This window comes from Lagopus muta, chromosome 3 (genome assembly GCF_023343835.1).
Source record: "Lagopus muta isolate bLagMut1 chromosome 3, bLagMut1 primary, whole genome shotgun sequence".
Classification (NCBI taxonomy): Eukaryota; Metazoa; Chordata; class Aves; order Galliformes; family Phasianidae; genus Lagopus; species Lagopus muta.
The window spans coordinates 8,809,604-8,823,715 of record NC_064435.1 but is presented as its reverse complement, the minus strand read 5'-3'; the positions used below and the strand labels follow the sequence as shown (position 1 = coordinate 8,823,715).

At 36.2% G+C, this 14,112-nt stretch overlaps 1 protein-coding gene across 17 annotated transcripts in view; it reads left to right on the top strand.

Moving 5' to 3' along the window:
• The window catches only part of EFR3A (EFR3 homolog A), a 68,715-nt gene that overhangs the window by 32,787 nt on the left and 21,816 nt on the right, over window positions 1-14,112 (top strand). For 16 of the 17 annotated variants that reach the window (XM_048940309.1, XM_048940318.1, XM_048940320.1 and 13 more), the window contains 6 exons: window positions 1,119-1,268; window positions 5,804-5,941; window positions 8,328-8,406; window positions 9,686-9,821; window positions 11,660-11,824; window positions 13,164-13,278. In XM_048940309.1, the coding sequence (XP_048796266.1) occupies window positions 1,119-1,268; window positions 5,804-5,941; window positions 8,328-8,406; window positions 9,686-9,821; window positions 11,660-11,824; window positions 13,164-13,278 (783 nt within the window). The remainder of the gene's footprint in view (window positions 1-1,118; window positions 1,269-5,803; window positions 5,942-8,327; window positions 8,407-9,685; window positions 9,822-11,659; window positions 11,825-13,163; window positions 13,279-14,112) is intronic. The other variant, XM_048940313.1, reaches the window with a different exon arrangement.

Sequence of the window (14,112 nt, the reverse complement as noted above, 5' to 3'; positions counted from 1 at the left end):
TGGGAGTTTGAATAAAATCTACATTTATGGTCAAACAATGGAGATTTCTGAGCCTGAGAGCAAATCTCACCTCGTAAGTGACATTTCCCTTTCAACAGGAAGTCGGCAGAAAAGCCATTGTATCAGCAAAATGTTTCGTGATGAGTTAATAGTTAAAAATCAGAGATTCTGAGAAAAAAACATTGCTTCATTTTAAACACTAAATTTATATCCAGGTTATTTGTAGGTGACAGCAGTTGCCTGTGAAAAGTCTTTCAGTGATGGGATTTTGGAAATTCTCTGTCTTAAGTGGCAATCTTAGATCCTTAATATTGAAAATTTAATATCTGAAAACTTCACTGTGGTTGTACTGGAGGATCAGACAGTGCTTTGATCGTTGTTTGTGTATCCCTCTCCTCAGATTTATATAAAAACACTATTGAAGTTGTACTTACACATCTAAAATGACTAGATAACTGCTGTTGGATTCTGTTTGAATGCATGTAGCTTCATTCAGAAATAGTTTTAAAAGAGAGGGCTGCATTGTTAGCCATTTATAACTTGATATCTGAAAAATAAAACGGCGCTGAGTTGCTGTACATTTCATTGTACATGTTCTTTTTGTTAAAAATAATGAAAGTATCTAACAGCTTGACTAAATCTTTTCTAAAACTGGTATTAAATTTTCTTTTGTTGTTTATCAGCCACAATTAATTTAGCTAAAAGAGTTTTAGAACAAAAGCGGTGGCTCCTTTGGTGTGTCAGGCTTAATTTGACAGAAGTACCTTTTGTGTGCTTTCCATGGTGTTCATCTTCCACAAATCTTTAAAGACTTACTGTTAATCCACAGCCTTCACTACAGTTTTTAAAGACTTAATTGTGTTATTGTGGTTGCTGTTGCAGCAGCTGAGCTGTGCTAGTTTCACAATGTTTTTCTACAATGGAGTAGGTTAAGTTTGCTACTGATGGATACTAAACACCATAGAGCTTATCAAGATTTTACCCAGTAATTTCCAAATTACTGTTTTTGAGAACCCGATGAAATTCCACACTACATAATTGCTGCTGTGTAATACATAGACAGCACTGCTAAGTGCTGTGTTTCTCCTGTTTCATAATTCCATTTCTTCTTTCCTTAGGATCCGAATTGCTGGAATCAGAGGCATTCAGGGAGTGGTTCGTAAAGCAGTTAATGATGAACTTCGAGCAACTATATGGGAACCTCAGCACATGGATAAGATAGTACCATCATTACTGTTTAATATGCAGAAGATAGAGGATGTTGACAGGTATTTTTATTCCTGACTACTAGTAAGTTTAATTTTTATGATACTGATCTTTTTCTTACTGGTGGAAATCAGTAGTTTATTAGCCAAATGTTCTTGAAATAGAATAGCTTTACCTACCTGCTGCTAATACTTTTGTCTTTTCGACCACCTGCATTTCACTTGTTCACTGTTCAAGAAGTTGTATATCCATGTTTACTCCTCAATTCTAATTCTGTTTTTGTAATATGTCAGATGCAGTGATTGCTAAGCAGAAGTTTGTAGGTAACTCAGATTTCACTAGTTATATTTGTTAAAAGTTAAGGGTTCAATTCCTGCTTAGTCATCGGAGCAATTCCCTGTCCTGTCTGCAGCAGTTCTTAAAGAAAAATTCTACTCTTTTTGCCCTGAATAGCTTCCAGGCATATTTACGTGCCAGTTTGGCATTCAGAAAAGATCTATGCAATTACTGATGTTGAGAATATGCCATTTACCTTAGAAATGTCACTTTTTTTTGGTCCATGTATATATTCATGTCTTATCACTATGCAGGTGTAGAAAATGGTTATTGATAGCACTGTAAAACTTAAGCTTATGAAAACCTACTTCAGCTGTGTGAAAAAGCTTAAATGTTTGCATCACATGCAGCCCTAGCTGCTTCGAAGCTTACCTGGTAGGCTCAGCAGGCATCCAATGACAACATGCTTTTTATGCTTTTGTGTGACACTCAGCTTTCACAATCATTCAGTTTTGTCTTTTTTTCTTTTCATACCTCAGCTTTACTTCTTTTATTCCTAACTATTAGTACCTGGCTCTTCTATTAAGTAAATTTTCAAACGAAATGGCTGAAATTTGTTGTCTATCGATGCATGCTTTATGTATTTACTGCTTATCATTAGCAGCTCACCAAGTACACACAGAAATATCCACTTGGATTTTAAATCTGAATGAGAGCCAAAGGTTTCTGAACCTGCTCTATGAGAATGTTTTAGCCTTTGCTTGCTCTCACAGCGTTTCTAGATGTTCTTTCCTTAATTACCCCTTACAGTGCCCCCAAGCATATATTTGCCTTTATGCAGCCAAGTTGACTACTGACTGAAGCAAGGTTTGGATTGGCTGCATAAAGCAGATCAGTTTATATCTGCTACAGGACTCATTTTTTATCATTTGTCGAGCAATGCAGCGTTGGTGGAAGAAAAACAAATCTGTCATAAAGCAACTGTTAATTAAATATCTGAACTGGCTTCTTCAAACCTTTTCCTATAATGCATATTCAGTAGAAGAAAAGACTCATGAATTTCCATGTGACAAATAGGGGCCTTATGATGCACATATGATAGAAAAGCTGAAAACAATATTTATAAATTGTTGATCTTCTGGCCTTAAATGATGTTAGAGAATGTCCTATTTTGTTTTATATGAAACTTCATATTTTGTGGAGAACAAATAGAGGCTTCGTGAAGAGTAGGAGTAAGAAACATCTGTTTTGGCAGATGGAATGAAAGTGTTGTGAGGAAGCAGAAATTCTAAAAAATATCCCTATCTGAAGTCCATAGAAAATAATTGTGGCAATGTTGAGGCGAACATATGTAAGCTTTACCTTAAAGAGCAGCATAATTTATGTTTGTGTAACCTTCAGAGCTTAACTCCTGAATTCAAATCAGAAGATATAGTTATTGGAGTTGAGGATTGAAAATTTACACTTTTTTTTTTTTTTTTTTTTTTTTTTTTATAAAGATAATTGTAATTGTGGCTCATTTCTTCCATGTGTCTGAATAGGTGACTCTCAAATAAGTTTGCCTGCGTAACGTATAAAAACTACTGGGTTTTTTTAAGTTGTACTATGCTACAATTGCTGTGCATACTTTCAGTATATTATAAACCCGAGGGATTCTTCCCTCCCTTTAAAGATTTTCTAGAAGATTCAGAACAAGGGGAAGGTATGTATCAAATAGAAAATTTAAAGGTTATTTTCAGTTATTTTATAAATTATCATTCAAGGTAACTGTAAAATTGGAAGTGTCAACCTTATTTAAGGCAAATAGTACTAATACTTCTTAGAGACTTAAGTTTGAATATATCCATAATGTTCATATAACTTCTGCAGTTTCTTCCTGTAACCTCTTCTGAGCAAGAATCCAAGCAGTGCTTCTCAGTTTATAACTTATTTTTATTGTGTTTTGAGTAGAATTCTTCCAGGTATATCAACTGTGTGTGTTCTTCGCCTTGTTCTCTTACCCCATCCCACTCCTCTCTGTAAAACTATTTTCTAGTAAGTCTGTGTCAAAACATTAACAGGAATGATTCTCCTACACAGTCATTTGTGTCTTTGCTCTGAGGAGGATGACTGTATGACTATACCAGAGTAGGAAATAAAGAAAAGAAAAAAAAAAAAAAAAAAAAGGAGAGGCAATCAAGGTGCTCAGCAGCTCGGTAAAGTTGCAGGTTACTGATATTCTAATCATTGTGCTTTTATAAAACTACTTCTTATTACCTAACAGGGTGCCTGGGACTTTATTACTACTAAAATCTAACATGCTAGCAACACTTACGGCTTTCTGAAAGTCTGATGTTAGCAGAAGCTACAAGGTTTTTTATATTATGTCTCTTAAATCTCAGTAATCCTGAAATACTAGAAGATTTTTCCTATTAGAGTATCTGTAGAGTACATAGATATTATGAGCTCATTTGACTTGTGGCATTTCTGTATTCAACCTCTTTCAGTGCTATAAAGCTGTGATTTTACTACGCTGAAGATTTAACACTACATATGTTGATACCTAATGCTTAATGAATGTTGCTTTGAACATTTATTATACAAGCTTGCACTGCAAAACAGAACTATAAAGAATTTAGCATATTGATTTCTGCACTCTTAAATCTCCTACTGCATAGATACATTACTTTTAATGTGGGTGAATGAATGCTCACTTCTGTTTTTAACCTGTGTTTTGTGAAGAATGCAAAAAGTAAACACTTTCTACCTATAGGTACAGTATTTCATTAGAAGTAATACTGCACCTTAGTGGGAATTGTTTTCTTTTTTTCTAAATCTCTCTATTCTCAACTGCTTAATTTAAATGAAATGTCATTAACTGCTTAATGGTATGATGTATGAAGTGCTTGAACTCAGAATAGCTTTCAATTGCCTTTAATTTGTTGAAGTAGTTCAAGTTCTGTGTTTTGAAAAGGGCAGTTGGATGGGCAAAGAGGCAAGAAACAAAAATAAAAATAATTAAAAGCATGCATCAGAACTGGAATATGGCAGACTAGATGCTATTTCGGAAAGGTTCAGCCATTCACTGCTTATGGTGCCAGTGTTCAGTTTTTGTATGGTGCCAGCACTTCCATTTTTGCAGCGTGAGGATAGGCTTCAAAATTCACTTGAAGAATTTGGGTCCTGGCTGGTTTTACTTTGTCCAAAATAGATCACGGTTTCCCTGATTTTGCTTCTTGTGTCTGTAATTCTCTCTTCAATTTAGTATTTTTACTGTCCCTGTACCACAGTGATATAAACAGTCAACCTGATTCCCACTCACAAAGAGAAAAGAAGTAATTGCAAATGATAGTATTCGAACTTCAAAAAACATGTTAATAATACAAAACATTCAAACTTTTGCACTGCAGTATTTACTGAGTCATAACATTTGCATACAAAATACTGTTGGTATTTGCTGATTTTAATTCATTGGGAGATACTGCAGTGATTGAAGAAATGGCAGATGTGTTTTGGGGGGCTCTTCCCACTTCTAGCTTTTCCTTTACCTCCCTCCCATAATATCAGAAGTTTTATCATTCTTTGCTATCAATAATACATTTCTATAATTGAAATAAACGTAGCATTATTAATATTAGTACATTGTAATGCTGGAACAAGCTGTGTCTGGTATAGGGCAGCCCTGGCCTCTGCCCCCAGGGGCTCTGCAGCCCTCGGCCAGCACTGGGGCATGGGGATCCAGCACTGTTCACTGTGGTCATTAGCCACCTTCTAATTGATTGTCCCTTTACTTCTACGTTATCTGGTTAGAGATAACTGTGTGGGTGACAATTTTCTAATTAGTTTGAAATGTATTTATTTTTTTATAACTTGCTGCCCATCTGTTTCTGCAGAAATATTAGAGTTTTATTTAACACCCACAGTATGGATTCAGTAGTGGGTAGGTGAATGAGATTGTTAGTCTGAAGAAAGTAACTAAGGTTCTGCACAACTCCTTATGATTTTGTGACCTCTGTTCCATTTTTTGTAGGAGGCAGTAGTTGATCAAATGCAGTAGGAACAAGTCATATCAGTATTCTAGACATTTACTTTTATCTTCATATGTATTTACTATTGCAGTCCACAGTGCTGAGTAGATATATAAAGGGTCTATGCAGTTCTCATATGAGGTAAAATATTTGATTCGAGTTCTCTTTTGATGTATATTTGATAACAATTCTTGCCTGGATCAGCAGACTGGCATTGAATAAGTGTAATGAATATTGTACAGCCAATTGCATACACAGTATGGAAGGTAAATGTTATTCAGCAGTAACTTGAATGTTATTTTGTCTTATTTCAGCAGAACTGGTCCTCCGTCCTCTCCTACAGGAGGAGAGAAAGAGGAAAATCCTGCTTTGCTGGCTGAGAACTGTTTCAGAGAACTGTTAGGAAGAGCAACCTATGGAAATATGAATAATGCTGTCAGACCTGTTTTTGCGTAAGTTGGAAACTTGTGGAAGATCTTACCTTAAGAGATTTTTTAATTTCATCCTTACATTCAATTCTTTCTTTCTTTTCAGCATTTAGGATTTGGCTAAGTTATTAAAACTTCTTCAAAAAAATTACTTTTTTTTTTTTTTTTTTTTTTTAAAATTCACCTCTTTCTTGGCTCTCTCTTAACTTCAAACTAATTATATAAGGAGAAATGCAAGTCCTATTTTGTTGATTTTAGAAGCATAGCATAACGGTTAGGATGGGTTGTTGCTACAGCTGGCCTTTCTCTTGAATGGGAAACTGTTCAAGGTGCTGATAATAGCTGCAGTCAGAGAAGAGATGAGCCAAGTTATACAAAAGAGTACTGTGTTCAGACTTCTACTTTCTTGCAGTTTTCTTCAAAGACCCATTCTGATATTCTGTGAAGAATGTTTTTAACAGCTTAGATACCAGAGAATGGCAGATGTATGCATATTATGGACAAATGTGTCTATACATTGTTGCTGATATTGACTGTTAAGCATTTTTCAGTTTTGTTCTTGAAATTATTCCAGGTGTAGCCTTTGTTTTCTTTTTTTTTTTTTTTTTCATAATAAAAAAAAAAGTAAGGAAACAGAAAACACAAATGTTGATATAACTTAAAACTGCATCTTTCACCTCTGTTAGTGTCTTCAAATTAGACATTCACTCAGGAAAATCTTCGCAGGAATCTGTAAGTACAGTAGGCGTACAAGTACATCTTGGTGATAAGGAGAGCTGCCTGCTCCTTGTAGATTTTCAAGATACCCACCTGTTAAGGAAATATCTACTTTTAGATGCTGTAATTCTTGTTACAGATTCTGATTTGATTCATACACTGAAAGACTTTTAAGCTACTGAAAGCCTTTTTTGAGTTACTACTATTAAGCACAAACAGGAATTCAAAAAGAAAATTGGGAAGATCATTTCCTTAATGAGGAAGCTTTTGCAACCACTTACTATTTGCCCAAAGGGATTAAATGTGAGGCAACCATGCTACCACCCTACTTTCTGTGTGCATCCACTGTGCAAATCTGATGCACAAATTGCCAGTTACCAGAATTTTAGCATGAATTCGCACTGTTGAATAGATTAGACAGATCCAGAGACATACAGAAATCCACTGAAAACTTGCATCTTCCCAAGTATAATGAGTTATACCCTATTCATGCCATTAAATGCCATTCTTGTGACAAATTATCTGTGCAAGCATTTTGAGTAATGTCAAAAGTATGACGTTTGGTATTCACTCAGCAAGCATGATGCATGAGATTTTGTTGTATATGCCTATACAAGCTTCAGATCTCCTTTCTAAACATCAGTATCATCTTTTCATTTTGTACTATAAAGATTGTTTTCATTGGTTACTGCTAATGTGGTTGAATTCAGGGTCTGTCATTGTCTCTTGATCCATAAATTAGTAATTTGCACCAGTGGTTATGCTGTTGCTTTTAATTTGAGAAACCTAGTAGTGTATATTTGTTACATGCGTGCGATCTTAATTGAAGACGGTTTATGGCTTTTGTTACTCCAGTGTTAAAATGCTTTGAAATCTTACTTAGATGTTCTATATTCAGAGAACTGTGATGGATGGGGAAGGAAATGAAACAAGATTTGACATTATTTTAACAAAATGAAATGTACTCTGCTGAAAGTGTAGTTTACTGTGTTTTACAAAACATAAAATTATGTTGAATACACTGCTTGCATTATGGCAAGTAAAATATATCACCCGTCTGAATATATATATATATATATATATATTTTTTTTTTTTGGAAGGAAAATTCTTGCCCATCAAATATGTTGTCCACTCAGCTATTACATAAAATGTTAATTTAGGCTGTCATCTTCCTGCTCACCAATAGACTGGAAGGTAACCTAGAGCACAAGAGCATTGATTTAAGCCAGTGGTTTAATCAACCTTGAAGTAGCTCTTCTGGATCACTAGGTTGGTAGAAGTTGGCCAATGAGTTTATACAGAATCTGGAAGTTTCAGTTAAATAAGTTGAAGCATCCTGTCAGTCCTCTTGTGTTCTGAGTGCTGACTACTTTCATCTGTGTGGTTCCACATTTGCTATTCTGAGGCATCTTTAGGTATTTTCTTTGGGAAAGTTCAAACCAAAAGAGATGCTGTAATTAAGATACGTATTTAGAAACATTGCTTAAATTGAAATTTTGTAAGAAATTTGTTGTTTGTTTAAGAGCAGTGTCTGTCCTTACCTCAACCCACAAGCTTTGTATTTTCACCCCCTGTGCTTTTGAAGAAGGGGAGTGAGAGAGCCGAAATGTGATACTTAGCTGCCTGTTAGCATTAAACCACTACAATTGTGTAGAAAACCGTGATTTCAAATCCTTTATTTTTTATTCACAGGCATTTAGACCACCATAAGCTATGGGATCCCAATGAATTTGCTGTTTCTTGCTTCAAAATCATCATGTATTCTATACAGGTAGGTATTTTCAGGATTTGTTTTTCTCACATACGCATGCTGAGCACACAAAACAGTTAAGTGCTTACTTCACCATGATAATACTAGACAGTAGATTGTGTCAGTAAGTCCAGAAAGTCCATTTCTGTTCCTTAATCTTAAACTTTTCAAGTAATGACCTAATTGTTCTTTATGATAAGAGGTTATTTGAGATATGTTTTCAATGAATGAAGAAGGTTTTTATGGAGTTCTCAAGCCATTGATTGCTCAGCAAGCTACAGACCAAGGAACAGGATAGCCGTACTGCTCTGACGTTGTGCTTGATAAAGAAGTCTCTGAAGTTAGTTAGATCTCCATGCAAATGCAGCTGTACTGATTTTACTAAGAAAAAAACTTCTTACGAAGCAGTGCTGCTGTATTTATTTTTTTCCAGTGGGCAACTTCTCTTGTTTGTTGCCAAGTGACCAAAGTCTGTTTCTTGGATTATATCAAGCACTGACAACCAAAAGCTGAAGTTAGAAAATTCCAACTTTGTAGGATAATAGAATAATGCTGACTATTGTTAGTATTTGTATCAATTACGCTTTTCTGCAAGACCTGCTGAAATCCTTGAACTTCAATTAGCTGGATTAAGTACTATGTCATACATATAGTCATAGAATCATCAAGTTTGGAAAAGACCTGTAAGATCATCCAGTCCAACTGTCCAGCAATCACCAATAGCTCTCACTAAACCATGTCCCTCAACACAATGTCTCTCTCTTTGGTGACTCCACCACCTCCCTGGGCAGCCCATTGCAGTGCCTGACCACTCTTTTGGAGCAGTATTTCCTAATGTCCAGCCTGAATTTCTCCTGGCATGACTTGAGGCCATTTCATAGAATCATGGAATCACCAAGGTTAGAAAAGACCTACAGGATCACCCAGCTCAACCATCCACCTATCACCAATAATTCTCACTAAACCATGTCCCTCAACACAACATGCAAACGTTCCTTGAACACCTCCAGGGTCGGTGACTCCATCACCTCCCTGGGCAGCCCATTTTCTCTAGACCTGTTCTTGTAGACATTCTGAAGTATTTTGAAACTGAATTTCTCTGTACTGAGTTGGGTGGACCTGTTGGTTTCATCTGTTATAGTTATTTAAAATCCATATTTAGATGTGAATTGATGGTAATTAAAAAATGAAAAGGTAAGAATGTTGTAAAATAGGAACTTAATTGTGACTACAGCTGAGTGGTATATAAATACATTCTTATTAAAGTCACAGGTGAAGCTGATATTTCCTTTTTTACTAGGCACAATATTCTCATCATGTAATACAAGAAATTCTTGGACACCTTGATGCCTGCAAAAAAGATTCACCACGAGTTCGTGCTGGCATTATTCAGGTTCTTTTGGAAGCAGTTGCAATAGCAGCTAAAGGATCAATAGGTAAGTTTTAGTAAATTAATGGCATCTGATCAGAGGATAGATCTGAGAGATGGTGGTTTTTTTTTCCTTTATTTTCAGACTGAAGGAAAGGATTTACTTTAAGGCGGTTTTGTGTGTGTATATATATATATATACATTTTACCTCCTACTCCTTTACAATTAGTTAAATATATTTACTTTGTCATTTAACTAATTATAGATGTGTGATCTTTTGCTTAAAAAAACTTAAGTTTACTTTTATGGCCTTGTGAAAGATAGGAATTTGTTCTTGATTAGAAATTGTGAAGTCTGGGAGAACTGTGTGACTACAAGAAGTCAAGAGAACTGTTGCTTTGTAATTCAGCTGCTGTGACAGGACTAGTAAGTAATATAGGAGTTGAGAGTAGAGTGATCCTTCACAGAATGGCCAGGGTTGGAAGAGACCTCAAGGATTGTGAATCTCCAACCCCCCTGCCACATGCAGGGCCCCCAATCTCTCCATTTAATAGTAGACCAGGTTGCCCAGGGCCCCATCCAATCCAGCCTTGAACACTTCCAGGGATGGGGCATCCACAACCTCTCTGGGCAGCCTGTTGCAGCACATCACCACTCTCTCTGTAAAGAACTTCCCTCTGACATCAAACCTAAACTTCCCTCCTTCAACTTAAAACTATTCCCCCTTGTCCTGCAGTTATCTACCCTTTCAAAGAGTTGATTCCCCTCCTGTTTGTAGGCTCCCTTTAGGTATTGAAAGGCTGCAATGAGGTCACCCTGCAGCCTTCTTTTCTCCAGGCTGAACAAGCCCAGCTCCCTCAGCCTGTCTTCATAGGGGAGGTGCTCCAGTCCCTTGATCATCTTCGTGGCTCTCGTCTGGGCCCTCTCCAACAGCTACCTGTCTGTCTTGTACTGAATTTTGGAAATTTTACCTTAGTAACTATGAAGCAGCAGAAGTAAGGTGGATTATGTAATTTAAGATACTGTGTTTCCCTGAAATAAGAGTTGTTTTTAAGTTGTGCAGGCACACATACTTAATCTACCCTTTTTTTTATTGGTGTTGATGTTCTTCTTGAAACATTACTGCTTTGCATCATGAGTTTGTGTCTGAGCCTATCTGTTTATGTAAGACTGTTTATATAAAATTGACTTAGCTGCAAATGTAGACTGTGAAAACTTTTATCATACTGTGAAAATACCTCATTATTTGATCCAATGCACATATGATAACTGGATTTTAATAGCAGGATTTGGAAAAACTGAAATTCAGGGGCAGGTGCTTGCAGTTTAACACATTATTGACTGGATTTCAGCAAGCACTCATTTTTTTTTTTATATAAAACTTGTGTGGAGGGTAGACTGTCCAACAGTTAAGCACCTCCTCAGCCACTTGTTTACTTTTCTCTGAGGAAAAGGAGAAAATAGAAGGCAGGTGAGAAGTCCAATGAATCAAGATAAAAACAATTGCTTAAGTAAAGCAAAAACTACAAGCACAAAGAAAATGATTTTATTAATTACTTCCCATCTGCAAGGAGGTGTTTACCCACATCCTGTGTTATCAACAGTTTGAGTTTAAAATCCAAAGCACAGCACCACACAGACTGCTGTGAAAATTAACTCCATCCCAGCTGGACCCAGTACAGCTTGCTAATACATATTCATACCTGATTGCGTTTCCTGATTCTAAAATATTTTCCACAATATCAGGTATAGGCATGCTGTGTAAGTTTATTTCTATGTAGGCTGTCTCCTTCAAACATTGAATTTCACTTGTTTTTTTCACCTTAACCCGATTTCTTCTTAAAATGATTTGAAAGGGCTAGTTTTCCTTTCCTTGAGTGCAGTCATTTCTGTGTTGTTTCCAGGTCCAACAGTTCTGGAGGTTTTTAACACCTTACTGAAGCACTTGCGTATCAGTGTTGACTTTGAGTTGGGTGATAGGCGCAGCTCAGCAGGAAGTGCCACATTCAGCACAAGTTCCAAGGAGAGTGATGAGAGAATTGTCCAGAATGCTATTATTCAAACAATTGGTGAGTAATGACAATAGCGAAGACTCACTTAAAATCCTCTCCCAACCCTTATGTCAGTGAGATGGTATAAAAACAGAGCTTGAATTGAAAAGGAATAATAGTGAGTAGTATTTCTGACAATGCTCCTGTCTAAATCACAGGCTTAGTTTGCAGATCTGGCTTCTGAAAGCCAGTTCTGAAAGACTGTTCTTCTACTTGTTGATTGAGCATATATCCAGTAAACTCAATGGAAATTAAAATGCTTGTGGACTTGCAATAAGTTTATTGGTTTTGTAGATTCCTTACACATACACATCATTCCATACCTTTGATACAGCGCTATTGTTAGTAATTTCATGAAAATAATCTAGGAAGCTGTATACAGTAATGCGTTTTCAAAGGTTGAAAGCTCATAGAAACCAGCATTTAAACGTAGCAGCAACAGTGACACCCAGTGGCTAGTTGTAGTACCATGATTTAACTATAGCACCTTTATGAGAGACTCCTAATCATAGAACGGCTTAGACTGGAGGTGACCTTAAAGACCCTCTAGTTTGTACTCCCCTTCCCAATCACTATATCACACTGCCCAGGATCCCATCCAGCCTGGCCTTATGCCTCCAGAAACAGTGCATCCACAACCTCCCCAGGCAACCTGTTCCAGCACCTCTACCTAGACACAGAGCCATTGACAACAACCCTCTGGCTACAGCCATCCAATCCAACCAATTCTTCATCTACCTAATAATAAAACTTTCAAATCCATATATCTCCTATGTTTAGATAAGAATGTGGTGTGGGATCATGTCAAATGCCTAAAATAGTTTTGGTTGGAAAATATCCTTTTATACACAGTGCTTAAAGTGATAGCAGCAATTTCTGTAAATTACTTTACTAAAATAGCCGAACTCTCTCCCCCATTTTATTTTTTTGATATTTTGCTCTGTATTTTAGTGATAGGAATAGTCATTAAATAGTTATATACCTTTAAAATTTGTTAGTAAGCTTGAAGTAGTGACATATGAAGAGACAAAAGCAGTGACACTGTTCCACAAGAAACACAGTTCCTCAGTAATTATAAGTAAGAGATTTCACATACTTAACTTTCAGTTTTATGTTTAAGAGAGTGAAATTAGAAAGTATTAGGGTTCAAAGAAAAAGTTTGTTATGAAGAGAGTCACTGTGCCATCAAGCAGAAATAACTCATGAATTTGCCCTAAAACAAATCAGTTTACTTAAAAAGACATGCCCAAATAGAATAAACATTTTGTTTGTCTATTTTGACCTTGCAAATGTATTCCTTAGGTTAATAAGGCTATATTTCTCTTTCCCTTTGTGCTTTCATTTTGTTTTTATTTAGGATTTTTTGGAAGCAATCTACCAGATTACCAGAGATCAGAAATTATGATGTTCATTATGGGAAAAGTACCTGTTTTTGGAGCAACTTCACAGTCACTGGATACAAGTCACCTTGGGTTAGTATGAATTCCTACCTAAAGTCTCAGTAGGAGCTGTATTAAATGCTATACAGAAAAAAGGCATAGCATCAACAGCATGAACTCAGTTTTCAGGTATATCACTAATAGAAAATACTTGATTGGATTGCTCCATGTTTTGCAATAAAACATTTCTGCTCTCATATCTCTGCAGATATTTCTGAAATTAACTTCTTACTTGACTGTTAATTATGTAACTCTACAGTTTGCATAGGAAGTTGCAGTTGTTCTCTTGGCTTCTTGGTAGATTTTTATACTGTGTCCCTGTGGCATAGGCAGTAGTGTCCCATAAAAGATAGAAATCTGAAATCTCTCTGTTCCAGGCAACTTAGGCAACTTACTCTTATTAAGAGGGCATTTGAAATGTGGATCCATTTAGAGTTTTATACTTGCATTGTTAGTGATGGAGATGGTTTGGTTTTAAATTTCACAATTTCCTTTTATAAATGTGGGACTGAGTAGTATGTTAGTATGATGTGTATGTCTGCTGCAGAAACGTTTGTGACTGCTGTAACAATCTTGCAATACTGTACTGAAAATTTGGTCTCTGCTACACAAGACATTCAATAACTGCAACATAGCCAATGTTACAGCCAGTGAAGGTGGAATTTTCCACTGTTATTTAGGGGCCAACTTTTTACTTGTAAAGAGACTTGGTCTTTTCACTGGTGGACAAGGGGTTTTACACATCAAGAAAGTGGATCTTCACTGAATGACTGCCTTTGAATATTCCAACTACACTTTCATTTTGTAAGATCTTGCAAGCAAAGCACAATGTGGCTATGTACTGATGGGTATTTAACTTCTTTTAGC